This window comes from Harmonia axyridis, chromosome 2, assembly GCF_914767665.1.
Source record: "Harmonia axyridis chromosome 2, icHarAxyr1.1, whole genome shotgun sequence".
NCBI classification, from domain to species: Eukaryota; Metazoa; Arthropoda; class Insecta; order Coleoptera; family Coccinellidae; genus Harmonia; species Harmonia axyridis.
Window position 1 is genome coordinate 57,962,241 of NC_059502.1, and position 15,798 is coordinate 57,978,038.

Genomic DNA, 15,798 nt, shown 5'->3' on the forward strand with positions numbered 1-15,798 from the left:
TGGTGCGCTTTTTGGGCTGGTGGAATCATTGGTCCGTACTTCTTCAAAAACGATGATGGCCAGAACGCTACAGTCAATGATGATCGGCATAGAGCCATGATTACTAACTTTTTTATTCCTGAATTGAACAACCATGATGTCCAGGAGCTGTGGTTCCAACAAGACGGCGCAACATGTCACAGAGCTCGTGCCACAATCGATTTATTGAAAGACACGTTTGGTGACCGCCATTTCACGTTTTGGACCTCTGAATTGGCCTCCAAGATCTTGGATTTAACACCGCTAGACTACTTTCTGTGGGGCTATGTAAAGTCATTGCTCTATGCGGATAAGCCACGAACCCTTGACCATTTGGAAGACAACATTCGCCGTGTTATTGCCGATATACGGCCACAAATGCTGGAAAAAGTCATCGACAATTGGACGTACAGATTGGACTACATCCGAGCCAGCCGTGGTGGTCATATGCCAGAAATCATATTTAAAATGTAATGCCACAAGATTATCTTGCGGATAAATAAAATTCATGTCAATCGAATAATCCATCGTTGTCTTATTGCAATTTAAAGTTCTATAGCTTTGAAAAAACACCGTTTACATAATGATATTATCCCTCTTTAACTTAGGGTAATGGGGAATTTGGTTTATATTGCTTGGGCTGCCATGTGTTATTTATTATGCAGGCGGGTTGGAGATTTTTATTGCAGGAACTGATGACAAACGCAGCAGAGCGGAAAAACCTTATGCTGTTTTGAAATGGGGACCAGCAAACTGAGCCGAATTACCGCCCCTCAAATAGAGACGCCTGAAACGGTTGTTTCAGTGTTTCACCCCTAACGCCGGCCCTGAATGCAAACTACATCCATCTACTGTGCCCATACGCCGACCGTGATCAGTTTTTCAACGAGCTCGTAACTCTCGCTCTGCTTTCGGCGGCCGAGTGTTGAGCAGTGATCTTTCTCCTATATGTGAATCGGTAATGGATTCGATAAATGTTTAAAATTAGATCGGGTTCGAGCAACTCGCCTTCTAACAATGTTGTTCTGTTGGTCATCATAACCATATGCTTGCGACAGTTGAAACGATGAGAGCGCGTGCACATCCGCCGCCGCCTGCTTATAATAAACTTTCAGTTTCATCGTCTTCTAGTTTAACGGCCGATTGTAAAAGTTCTTATTTTAGAGGAGGCAGAGGCAGTGTGGCTGCCTTCATTTTCTGTTTTGGAATTTCGTACCTACCTTTGATTTCAAAAGTTTAGTGTATACATTCTGAATCAGATAACTTTTAAAAATTTAGCTCAGAGAAAGGATATCTAATTTTGAGATAAGGTGACAGATGGCGTTGATAGCACGCCGAAGCTACAGTGACCTATCAAGTCACTGTAGCCGAAGCTATAGTGACTTAATAAAAACATGGTGGCGACGATTCGTTCAAATTGCGCCTAATAATGGCGAATAGGGACATAGAACCATAGAACTTAGGAATTCAATTGTCCGAACTGAACTGATACACGTCGAAATCAAAATTATTGGGCCTGATAGTATTTGATTGTATATAGAACAAATTTATTTAACCGACTTCTACAGTGACTAAATAAAATAGGCCTTACATTTTGAATAAAGCCCAAAAATCAGGTAAATGGAGAATGTAAACAAAAAACCGCCATATTTAGGCTCAGCCAATCAAAAACGAGACCACGCTTGTCGGAACTGTTGTTTATTAAGTCACTGTAGCAGAAACTACAGTGACTTATTATATTGTGTAGAGCGCGATGTGAACTCATCGAAAAATTTGGTGGATGAGCCTGCACAAATCTCAACGTCCTTAGCTGCACTGTTAATGAAATAGAGTGATGCGATTAATGCTGTACGATATGAAAGAAAATGTAGACAACACTGTTATTTATACTACTACCAATAACTAACTGAAAATACTAAAACACTACTGGACTAGATAAAGGCATTGTTCTACGAGTGAAAAATAATTGGGAACAAAAAATCGAAAGAAATTTATTTTGCACTAAAGTGCAATTGTACCCTTAGAATACGGAACAACTTAAACAAACAGAATGGGTTCCTATTCCAACACGAATGCGCATGAGTTGGAATTGCCTTCTGCAACAAGTATTAGACGATATTTTCTCTATTTCAGTCAAGTTTTGAGAAACATTGTCGAAATTCAATGAAAAATTCAGATTATACATCCTAGTGACTTTTGTATTGTATCTTGGCAGTTGGTATGTCTGTTACGAAAATTGACAGATTACGGAATTTGAATTTAAATCGTACGTTTCTAATTTTGAAATAATTTGTAATCTCGCATTAAATTCGTGAATTATATCTTACGAAATCGATTTAACACCACCAGAATTAGGAGAAATTGCGAATAATGTTGCAAATCAATTCACTATATACAAATTATATTATATTGACAATTGACGTGTGTTGAAGTTTGATAGGATCGGAAGTCAGTGTAGACAACCACAAAACGAAAAATATAACTGAAAACAATGCTGTAATGAGTTCATTACAGCACTATTTTTAGTACTGTAATGAACTCATTACGATACTGAAATAGAGAAACCAAATTTATTTTATAGCCATATAATGTTATGTGGTCTCTATGAAAGAGTTGTACAAGCTCATCCACCAAATTTTTCGATAAGTTCACATCGCGTTCCACATAATATCCTTTTTCAGGATTCTGACAGTCCAAAAATGAAAATGTATTGATATGAGTTCGTTTCCTAATAATGATTAACATCACATCACTAAGTTTATATGCTTGATTGTTTGAAATTAATATTTTGTATTTGCTCTTTCTCAAAAGAATATATATATATATATATTGATGATTCTCTAAAGATTCTATAGATCTCAAAATCACGCTGTAAAAAACTATACGATCTTTTCATCCATTATATTCCGTTCCATGCATTTCACATACTTGAGAAATGAAAATATCAATAACCTACATCAGGTATCAAAATCCTCGGTATAAATAAAACGGGCAGTCCAAGTTCAACCAGAATTCAGTCGTCAAACAAAATCAATATTATTTCTATTCCCCCAGCGACAAAGTTATTTCCTTTCTCATAAAAGAGATACATAATAAAGAGGCAAAGCTCGAAAAAACTTGTTCGGAGTTAGATAAAACCGTATCAAAATAAATTATGATAATAATTTTAATAGATCTGTATTCCGGGCTGCTTCATATCGATAAAATATTTATTTAACGACGTCCAACCTTGTACGGGATCAAGCTGCGGGAGAATGTTGTCATTTTATTGGATATTAAAATATCGAACCAAATTGACTATAAAAAAATATAGTCGACGTTTATAACCGAGCTTTTTCCTCGTAAAATCGAACTCAACTATAAGCAAATGCAGGTTTCGAACCAATGGCGGAACAAACTTTGCTTCACGCTTACGTAACAACTTTATTATTATGAAGAGCTACCTCATTATTTTCGGTATTCAATGAACTGACAAAAAAAATTTCATCTTCACGAATAAAATTAAGAAAAAAACCTTCAGGATGCCTTAACAAGTTTAAAAGGTTGGACGAAATATTTGAATTTTTGAGTAGACATAGTCTTTCTTCTCTTTTTGAAATATTGGAGTTTTAAAATAGGCATTTTTAAATTATTAAAATATGTAATAACAACACTGCATGATTCAAAGGTTGAATTATAGAGTGATAAACATAGATAGAGGGAGTATACGCAATTTTCACATGTCCCCCTCATGGTTAGATTACGTTGTCGGATTGTGATATATTTTCAAATCCACAATTTTACTATATCGTTATGGATGTATATTATATTGAATAGAATATATTTATTTGAGTGATTCCCGATTTAATTTTCAAATTTGAATATTTGGAATCCGATATTTTTCCTAATTGTCGAATTTATAATAAGCAGAATATTTATTATTTTCTGTATCTACATGCTGAAATACAAGGTTTGGCAACTATTGCTCTCCTAGTGTCATCCGTTGTTTCACGTCGAATTCATCGAGTTTTTTCTTTTCTTTTTGAGATATTTGAGTTTTAAAATAGGCATTTGGAAATTATTAAAATGGCCTCTACGACTTTGCTGGATAAATATCAAAAGTGTAGGGACTGATGCTTGTCAATAAATTTGGAGATGGAAACTGGAGAGAACAAGAAAACACTCGTACAAAATCATCAATGTTCTGCAAACAGTATGATAGGTGGCGCCGTCCTATAGAAAACACTTGGTGATCCATCAAGTGAGTATAAAGTTTATAACTCATGATTACTGCCTCAAATGACTCGTTGAGAAAAAAAGTACTGAAATTTCCATCATTAGTAGGTGCGTACCCCTTTCCTTACGAACATCGTACCCGCTACTGAGTCAGGAGTGAGACAGTAAATGAATATTCACTGTTCGGAAACACATATAACGGACTGGTCAAGAATTTATTTCGCCAATCATCGAAGAAGAACACAATTCACTTTCCGATAATACGATCGTATTTGGAATGTTAAATGTTTCGATGAACCCTAATTTTTGTTAATTTTTGGCGCTTAATATTCCAATCCGAAAGCCGATGATCAGAAATCTCTTCACCTACCATTTAGAGATCCGGTTAGATAAAGTCGCCATACACGTTAGGATTAATAGAGCAGGAATTCTATAGTGATTCAGAACCTCTACTTTGAAAAATTATACTTATATGATGAATGAAATATATAATGAAGACAATTTTTGTTCCCAATTTGTAAATTGAATCTTGAAATGTATGGGATGTTATGTTTTCTTTGTTTTTTTTTTCAATTTTAATTTGATATTGTACAATAAAATTAAGTTTGTTATAAAATTCTCTCCTGAAATAAATTCAAGATTCCCTTTTTTATCACAAGAAAAAGAATTAGATTCTCGAATAGATTTTTGAACATTTCTGATTCTAAATTTGCTTTTCTCCAAGAAAACGACAGATATGTCTTGAAGTATATGGCATCCTTTAATCGAAATATCCAATTGACTTGGAAATAATATAGGTATGGATGGTTATATGGTATCTGAACCTTGTAAGAGCTTTTATTTATATGACTGCAATCAAGATCTCATTTGAATTTTCAAGCGGTAAAATATATGGTACGAAGAAATCGGGAATTAGATCGAGATATAGATTGCCATCATTACGATTGACAATCATTAATTTTTCATAATTAGTAGAGATTTATTATTGATTGAGTCGATCTTTATTTTGAATTAACGAAGTCCGAGTTTAACATAATGGAAAATATATTTGGCTAAGTGAAAATGAAAAGCTGAAAAATTTGAAAAACGATTTATAGATGGAGTCAAGAATTTGTGCTACTTTTTTCTTATTTTCCCCGACAATGTTATATCTATTGGATTATTCCTGAAAAGCGAGCATCCATCAGAGATTTCTTCACTTCTTTCTACTGGTCTTGTGGTTTACATAAATATTTTATGATGGCGATTTTCTAAGAAAACATTTTTCGGACACCTTAAGATGTTGTGATTTTGAGCCTAGGGTGTTCTTGAATGAATTGGTCTGAATAACTGATGACGACGAAAATCGTCGAATTATCACTCAGAAAAAAAAAATCCCTTATCTGAGGATTCGAACTCGCGATCTCTTGAACACGAATGTAGTGTCCAAACACTGCAGCCTTGTATAACAAGTCTAATTACACCATTTATTCCTCTGATTTCGAAAATATTGAATAGAAAGCTCTGTTAAGAGAGCATTAAGTACTCATTCCACCGAGTCATAAGAAACATCCATTTCAATTGGCGCAAATTAGATTTGTCTAATCCTCCATTGCCTTCGGTGCACGCTCAGAAGCGGTAAACGACAACACTCGAGCATTTATTCAAATAAAGGAGGATATCCGGAATGCATGCCCATTAGGATACGAGTTAGACTCCACGTTTCGCTGATCAATTAGGTACAGTATATATATGCGGGTCCAGAATATAATGAGAAGATTGTTCGATAATGAATAATGACGAGGGGAGTGAGTCTCTGGAATGAAAAACGACACTGAAGAACGGGCGGGGTTGAACACCCTTCCATCCGGTGACAGGGTTATAAACAAATCAGAGAGGAACGCGTGATGCTTTGTGTAACTGGAGAATTTCGATGTCAGGCCTTCAAGACGCTCGGTGGTTTGATAATGAATTGTTTATGCGGATATGATTTTTTATGTCGTCGATGTCTTTTTTTGAAGCTCTTACGGATAGCTATCTGACAGGTTTTTGATAGAGAAGACATCATGGAGGAATCGCAGCTTTTAAACTCAGACCCTAAGAAAGCAACTCCTCTGTGACTTGCTGTTCTCTTGAGGTATCGTCTGCATCATCATTTCAATTTCTTCTAAATTTGCCTTTTTTTATTCCTACCTTCCACATTTCACGATCTAACTACATTATGTATCTTTTTCTTCATTTAAAACTCAAATTTTTTACGATCTACAAACTAAAGGGTGTTTTTTTCTAGAGCTATAGAACTTTAAATTGCAATAAAACAATGATGGATTACTCGATTGACATGAATTTTATTTATCCGCAAGATAATCTTGTGGCATTACATTTTAAATATGATTTCTGGCATATGACCGCCACGGCTGGCTCGGATGTAGTCCAATCTGGACGTAAAATTTTAGATGACTTTTTCCAACATTTGTGGCCGTATATCGGCAATAACACGGCGAATGTTGTCTTCCAAATGGTCAAGGGTTTGTGGCTTATCCGCATAGACCAATGACTTTAGATAGCCCCACAGAAAGTAGTCTAGCGGTGTTAAATCACAAGATCTTGGAGGCCAATTCACAGGTCCAAAACGTGAAATTAGGCGGTCACCAAACGTGTCTTTCAATAAATCGATTGTGGCACGAGCTGTGTGACATGTTGCGCCGTCTTGTTGGAACCACAGCTCCTGGACATCATGGTTGTTCAATTCAGGAATGAAAAAGTTAGTAATCATGGCTCTATACCGATCACCATGTTTTGAAATCTGAATAAAACATCTTATTGGAAAACCCTTTATAGTTTTTATTATTGTATATCTGACAAAACTATCGATCATGGGGTTCACGAAAGTAATCTAAAAGCTTCCAATAATCATGAAATATTCATAACTCGAGCTGATATCAATTCGTTAACGAATCGTATACAACACAATTTGAGAAGTAGACACGTTATTGTAGATTGTAATCAGTAATGTGTCCGCATTACCTTCTACTTACTATCATTTATTGACCGTGGCAACATGCTCGATGAAGTACCAGTCTTCACAACACAATGTTGTCAACATGTTCTCGTACATAGCCAGCTGATTGTACAGACACAATACCTCATACGTTATGAGGCTTGTGCTTAAAAATGCGGAATTCTTGAACCGATAACGAAGTCATGGACATGAAAGATTGATCGCTGTATTGTTGCCGTCGATGATGTTATTAAATTCTGATCGCAGATAGCCACTTGGTTGTTGTTGTTTGATACTTATACGGGAATCGCTGCTCTTGGATTAGATACAGTTTTTCGCCTTATAAGAAGTTTCGATGGAATATTCAGAAGTTTCAAATGGAGGGAAAGAAACTGATGACAAGTTTTGTCGACCTAGTTCATATTATCATGAGAATCTGTTTGAGGAAAAGTACACCGAAGTTTTGATTAGTTCATGTTTGATGGATGAACCTAAGACTTTCTACCATGGACGCTCTATTATGGTTAAGTGTTGGAATTTTCGATTTTTTTTCGGTAAAAAGCCACTAACTAGGCTTTATTAGAATGAATGAACCATAGAGTAATAAACATAGATAGAGGAAGTATACGCAATTTTTACATGTCCCCAACAAGGTTAGATTACGTTGTCGGATTGTGATATATTTTCAAATCCACTATAACTATATCGTTATGAATGTACATTATATTGAATGAAATAATTTTATTTGAGTGATTCTCAATTGAATATGCAAATTTGAACATTTGGAATCCGATATTTTTCCTAATTGTCGAATTTATAATGAGCACAATATATATTTATATCTACCTGCTGAAAACCAAGGTTTGGCAACTTTTGCTCTCCTAGTGTCATTGGTTGTTTCACGTCGTTTGGCGCGCTTGACGTTTGTTTTCTGAATTTCTGATATATTTAGGTATTTATTTCAATAAATTGTGAGTTAATATGAAACGTTGATTCACTATGGGACATAAGAAGTGATTCTTTGTGGAGACAATCGTGAATTGAGTAGAATATCGTATCACTAATATGTTTTCATTTCCACGTTTCATGTCAAATTGGATAGTTCATGTTGGGGACAAAATTTGAGTACTGAAAATGACATATGCTCGCTCTATCTATGTTCATTATTCTGAGGAATGAACTCAAGCTTGTTCGATGTTCATCTGTTTGAAACTTCCCGTATGGAGATATTTCGATTTTGCATCAATTGAAGAGGCTTTGTAAAAACCTAATAACTTCGAAATGAATGAATTTCATTTGAATAATATTTTGAAGGTGATAACTAGAAGCATGGAGGTAGAAACTGACTCTTTGATAAACATTGAGACCTCTTCTGGGTGTTCAAAATGAGACAATTCATTGATAACTCATTCAAACGTATTGGACTCATTCCAAATGGCATACCCTGTATTTTATTTTTGTAAGGTAGCAAATATTATATTACTTTATATATTCAAAGGTGGAATTACACCACAGGCATTCTTGCCTAGGTAACTCTGCTCTTGAACCGGTTGTTATGGGATTTATATAGATACAATTATGTGAAAAAAGTGTACATTATCTTTTCATCCTGAACAAATTGAAATTGAAAAATTTTTACAGATGATCTGTAAGGGGATAATAAGTTTGTTTATAGTTCCACTTACCATGAATAGAATTGGCGGTAGAATGCTGGAGTGAATAAAGATACTCCATATGGGGCGGCAGGCGGTAGGCAGGGTGGAATTCCCGTCCAAGAAGTTGAAATCCACCTCCTGGACCTCCGCTTACTCTGCAAGAAAAAAAAATCATCATAATCATTTCTTCATACTGTCTGCAATTTTCGAATTTTGAGCCAGGGATAGTCACAAAGTATAATCCGACTAACGGTTTCGTAAATTTCGAGTAAAGTCTCCTGCACAATTTCAGGTCGATTGGGCAATAAAATAAATGAAAAATATCTGAAACTGCTCCTTTCGGTAGAATCGTGTCCAGTTGCAAGCAATCCCAGACTCTCTACCTTGGTGTCTCTATATCCCCATTTGGGCGTTAAACTTCCTACGCCGAAGGTGCGAACGATGAACCAAAGCCGTATTTCAGTCTCGAATGGCACCATTTCAAGTTCGAGACACCTGCTGACGACGTTATCTAAAGGACTGCATTTCAATTTATTCAGTCATAAAAACTACCTAAACTTTTATACCGCGATTACTCATTGCTTTTTACACATCTTCTCGCTATTAGCATCCTTAGCACTTCGAGAGGAGACGCTGAAACCAAATTACAGCCGGAATTTGTGACTTGACATTCCGTACTCGATCGAAATTTAATTTTTTTTTTTTTTTAGATGATTCGGTTTCCCATAAATGCGAAACTTACCGCGTTGAGTGTTCTTGAATGTATATTTTGCGAATTGGTTATCCGCGAACATTTTAAGCCTGAATGAAGGAATTGAATCTTGAAACTTTGAAGTTAAAGGTACTATTTCAAGTATGATCATTTGCTTATAGGTTTCAATATATATAACATTATTATTCAATTCAGAAAAAAAACAGAATATATCAAAAACGGTTTTTTTTAAGCATATGAAACTTTGAACTATCAATCTTGTACAGGGTGGGCAAATAAGCGAGGTAAGCGGCTACATTTCAGGATCCACTCATCGTAGAGACTTGCGGTGAAAATTTTTACCACTAAAGTATACAAGAAAACACACTGGAAATTGTTTTGAAATACCTCTAACGCTAGGGGGCATAATAGCTATCGTCGAGTAGAAAAATGAATTTTACTCGAAAATGTTTCATATGAAGTTGAAGAAAAAATATCATCACTGTAATCCTTGTGAAATTCTCTATCTTTTTGAATTGTCACTTTCGATTTTAAGTGCATCAAAAAAGGGTAGAGAAAAGGGAGAAATCTGACTGACTGAAATGCCGGTAACTTCAGTTTGGCTCAACATTTTTGAGCAAATTAGATCTCGTCTAAGAGATAATATCTTGTTGATTGAGGACAAAATATACTCATGATAAATTTGTATTTGCTGCTTTCGATAGGGGACGCTAAGTCAGAAGTTCATTGTCTTGTTCATTTTACTCCGAAATTTCAAATGTAATGATAGGATTTTCTTAACAGAAACAGAAGTTCCTTCAAATTTACATGGAGTTCTGGAGTTATGGCCGAAAGAAGATATTCTTCAACTGATGCACTGCGAAAAACCAAATTGTGTCTTTAGGTTTTGACAAAAACAGAAATCCCATCAAATTTGTTTGAAAAAAACCAGAAGGTCGCAAAGCGATAGCGCCAGGAGTTCTGGAGTTATGGCGAAAGAAGACACAATTTAGTTTTTCAGTGCATCAGTTGAAGAATATCTTTTTTCGGCCATAACTCCAGAACGCCTGAAGCTATCGCTTTGCGACCTGCAGGTCACATCATTACATTTGAAATTTCGTAGTAAAATGAACAAAACAATGAACTTCTGACTTAGCGTCCCCTATCGAAAGCAGCAAAAACAAATTTATCATGAGTATATTTTGTCCTCAATCAACAAGACATTATCTTTCAGACGAGATCTAATTTGCTCAAAAATGTTAAGCCAAACTGAAATTACAGGCACTTCAATCAGTCAGATTTCTCCCTTTCACCTACACTTATTTGATGTCGTAAAATCGAAAGTGACAATTCAAAAAGATAGAGAATTTTCCAAGGATTACAGTGATGATATTTTTTCTTCAACTTCATATGAAACATTTTCGAGTAAAATTCATTTTTCTACTCGACGATATCTATTACGCCCCCTAGCGGTACAGGTATAAACTTCAAAACAATTTCCAGTGTGGTTTCTTGTACACTTCAGTGGTAAAATTTTTTACCGTAAGTCTCTACGATGAGAGGATCCTGAGATATAGCCGCTTACCTCGCTTATTTGCCGACCCTGTACATATCTGGAAAAGATGAGGAAATATTTGCAAAGATCCTTAATTTTATTTACGTTTCTTTCGAAGAAACTCACGCCCAAGGCATTAAATTTAAATGATAATTGAGGAGGATCAATCAAGCAAAAAATTCATTTCTTCATAATGAAATAGATTAATGGACGACAGACAGATTAGTGAAAATATTAGAGCGGATGATTTTTTTCTTGTATGATCTAAAATAGTTTCCATCGAAAATAATAAACTGAAAGCGATACACTATAAATAATAGTGTATCGACTTCGCCTACAAGAATTGAACGACCACATAAATTTCGAATTAACTCTATATCTCAACTAAACAGGTTAATTGCTTATTAAAGCATTCGTGTTCAGAAGACGTTTGAAATTAATTGATTATGACATAAAGCAATCTTTCCTGGTTTCATATACCTCACTAGGATCATTCCACTAATTATTCGAAAACTGGTTTTCTGTTAGCTCACATTGTAAATCTATTAGCTAGTGGGCATCGATCGAAGATATGTATTTTGATTTATTATGCATTTTGAGTAGATGCAATGATATTACTTCATGATGCCTCCGTTTGATTGAGTTGTTGAGAATGCGGTTTTACATATTCATGGAGTTCGATATCAGATGAGATCAGGGAACGAATATCTCTTCCTATAAATATTCATCTACACGTCCTCAGGTTTTTCGAAATAGAGTCGTAGATATGATGAATATATTGCTAGGAAAAATCCACACTTGTTTTATCAGCATGTATGCAAATATCTTTGGAAGTGTCAAATTCCTGTTTACACCAAAGGCTGAACGATTTGCCTAGGACTTTTTCGTGTTGTTTAGAAGAAGCCTTGGATTTGGTCAGAATTTTTGAAAGGTCATCGAAGCACTGTGTAGTATAGAATATGATTTCAGAGAGGTTTATTATTCGATATGCAAATGCATTTCAGTCAATTCTCACCAGATATTGCATATTTTACCAGAAATTGAGGAATGATGCATATTTTTGCTGTATTTACAACGGATTTCCGTTAGGTTGACCTTTAGAAAAGTACCAAAATGCTAAATAATCATTATCTAATTCATCCATATGTTATTCAACTGATTATATTATGATTTTGAAATATTTTTAACTCTCTGGACATATTTGGGAAAGTGCTTCATTATTATATAGGGTGTTTTTTTTCGAGGTATATAACTTTAATTTGGCATTACTGTTCAAGATAACGACCGATTTAATAACTGTCAAGTGATTTATTCTCAATTTGGTTTGGCAATTTATCATGAATAGACTCACGCATTTGGAGTGAAACTCAACTCAAGTGTATGTCGAAACACCGTTACATCCAGAAAAACTGACTGTTTGGTGCGCTTTATGGGCTGGTGGAATCATTGGTCCGTACTTCTTCAAAAACGATGATGGCCAGAACGTTACAGTCAATGGTGATCGGTATAGAGTCATTTCATTCCTTGAACATTGAACAACCATGATGTCCAGGAGCTGTGGTTCCAACAAGACGGCGCAACATGTCAAACAGCTCATGCCACCATCGATTTATTGAAAGACACGTTTGGTGACCGCCTAATTTCACGTTTTGGACCTGTGAATTGGCCTCCAATATCTTGTGAGTTAACACCGCTAGACTTCTTTCTGTGGGGTTATGTAAAGTCATTGGTCTAAGCAGATAAGTTACAAACCCTTGACCATTTGGAAGACAACATTCGCCGTGTTATTGCCGATATACGGCCACAAATGTTGCGAAAACTAATCGAAAATTGGACGTCCAGATTGGACTACCTCCGAGCCAGCCGTGACGGTCATATGCCAGAAATCATATTTAAAATGTAATGCCACAAGATTATCTTGCGGATAAATAAAATGCATGTCAATTGAATAATCCGTCGTTGTTTTATTGCAATTTAAAGTTCTATAGCTCTAAAAAAAACACCCTTTATTATATGTTACTGTTAACTGAAAAAAAAACTATATTTACGGTTTTTTTTAAATGCTTATTTCGACCCTTTTCTTGTAAATTTTAAGCATTTTTCTCATATTATTCGGCCATCTGAAACAATTGAAACTTTTCTAAAAACATTTTCAACGACCTTCTAGTTACTTTTCGTTCCACTGAAATCCAACCAGTGCCGTCCATTCCCTAGTCGCTCAGAATGGCGAATTCACCGCACACCGGCCATTATCTTACCAGACATCTCATTTTAAATATTCATGAATGAACTTTGAACAGAACACCACCAACACTTCAGACTCCGTGCCAGACTTGCTGTTGTTGTTGCTCGACATTTTCGTTTCGCTATCATTTAAATAAACACAAACGTCGCATCGACTTTAATGACTGTAAGACTTGTACTTAGTCTTGGAATAGGCAGAGACCTGAGCTATTCTTCTATCGAAAAAATAACGAACATGACCCAATGTGACAATGGATAATGCATACGGGGTCAATTCAATGGATATAATAGGTATTTTGCTCATGCCAAAAGGCTATAAGAAGTTAGATAGAGGTGTGTCAGATGATGTAGACCATAGATCGATTAGCAACAATATTACCAACATATTAATATTCTTTTTGTATAAGGACTGGACTCCATTCCCTACGCCTCTACTATAATTTCTCTAATTTTCTTCTAGTGTTGACTAATTGGGAAACATTTCTTCCTTCTCCATGTCACTTTTTTATTCTATTTGGTTCTTTGAAAGAGGTAATTCTTCTTATCTGTCTTTTTTATAAGGATTTGTATTATCTTTCTTAATTCCCTATTCTCATGCTCTTTCAGCGTCTTTTTCTTTGTTTGTTAACCATTTTCTCAATTTCAATTCTTTTCTTATTTGTGCTTATATACCATGAGATGCTAACCTCTGTTTTGATTACTGTATTTAGTGTACTTTGCAACTGATGTTTCTTATTGTCTTTCGTATTATACCAGGTTACTCCTGCATACGTAATGTTTTGTATAGGTACTTTTTTTATTATCTTAAGTTTATTTTATAAGGAAAGTTAACATTTTGGGTTGAGAAGCGGGTAGTCTCCCGTGCAATTGACTTGCCCTTTTTCTGTTTTCTTCTATCTGTTTGCAAAAGTTCATTCTTTCATCTTGAATTACTCCCAGATATTTTGCTTCTTTTTTCCATTAGTCTGATTTTCTATTTTGACGTTTCCTGCTTTCTCTTCCTCCGTTGCAACTGTTTCCATTTCTTGAAGTATTTTTTCTAGGTCTATCTGTAACTACCTAGGAATTGTTTTCGGCATTCTACTGTTACAGTGAATAGCTGTGTCATCTGCAAACAGGTCTATCTTGCATCTATTCATTTTTGGTATGTCTGCCTTGTATAAGTTGAACAACAGCGGTCCTATTACCGATCCTTGGGGAACTCCGGCTTCAATTTCTCTTATCTTATCAGTTCTCCAGGTACGATTTTATTAACTTAATTTTTGAGTTTGATTGGAAATTTCATCAACTTCATTTTGTATATCAGATCTTGATGCCACATTTTATCAAATGCCTTTTCTATGTCCAAGAATATTGAACCACTGTCTGGATGGATGTTCATTTTCTCCTTGATATTTTTGGTTGTACCAGTTGGTGGATCGTTGAACAATCCTCACGAAACCCAAACTGGTGATCTGGAATTGTTTTTCTTCTACAAAATCTGATAGTCTTCTGTGAATTAATTCCTCTTTCACTTCACTAAATAATATAGATAAAAGGCTTATGTTCGTTGGGTCTTTTTGTCTTTTCCTTCCAAATTAAAATTGTATCCGCGTTTTTCCATTTGTTGGTATAATATCCTGTTAGTAAGACTCTAAATTAAATTTTTGATTGCTTGATTCCGTCTATTCTGGGTGCTTTCCTATTTTCCAATGTTCTGATGATTTCTTCAATTTCTTCTTTTGGGTTCCATTCGACTATGATTTGTGATTTTATTTATATTTCCATGTATTTCAACATATGAATGAAGGATATTCCGCAATTGGCTTGTTGAATATGCAGATTCTTCCTAAAAGTTGAATATTATTTTTTTCAAACGTTTTTCCTCGTTTTAGGTTCTAAAATTTGCAAATTTACTATAGAGAATGCGAAAATCATGCTAGGGTCGTTCGGTAGATATTTATTTCGAGTTTAAATGTCAATGTTAAGTGGCAATAATGGAACCTTGGTAACTTATTGACAAATCTGATGTCGAAGACGACCAAAATTTAAAAATAATTTTCCCACAAGAAGCTTCGGTGAGGAATCTATATCGCACCACTTTTTCGGTCATCCTTCGTTTTATTGCCGACCGCGACAACCTGTTTTTTTAAATAATAAACTGCTTATCGGCAACCGAACAAGCCGAATGAAGGATTTCGGCCGGATTAAAACCACAACTGTAACTTGAGTCCTGTCCGCAAGATTTGGTTACAAAGTGGAGGCAATGCAACCGTTTTTGCTTCACTTTTTCGCTACATTGACGCGTGTTTTTGGCCGACTATCGCATCCTTTGTCCTTCGCAACGGCTTAGGTAACATTCCGTTTTAGAAAACAAGGTCATTTTTAAGCTTTTGTGCATTCAAACGTTCTTTTAAGTAGGTATATCGAAGTGAAATCTTCTGAGCTCGAGGTGTTTTAT

At 35.3% G+C, this 15,798-nt stretch overlaps 1 protein-coding gene across 4 annotated transcripts in view; it reads right to left on the reverse strand.

Moving 5' to 3' along the window:
- The window catches only part of LOC123673938 (transcriptional activator cubitus interruptus), a 132,588-nt gene that overhangs the window by 9,850 nt on the left and 106,940 nt on the right, over window positions 1-15,798 (reverse strand). For all 4 annotated transcript variants that reach the window (XM_045608708.1, XM_045608707.1, XM_045608709.1 and 1 more), the window contains exon 2: window positions 8,899-9,023. In XM_045608708.1, the coding sequence (XP_045464664.1) occupies window positions 8,899-9,023 (125 nt within the window). The remainder of the gene's footprint in view (window positions 1-8,898; window positions 9,024-15,798) is intronic.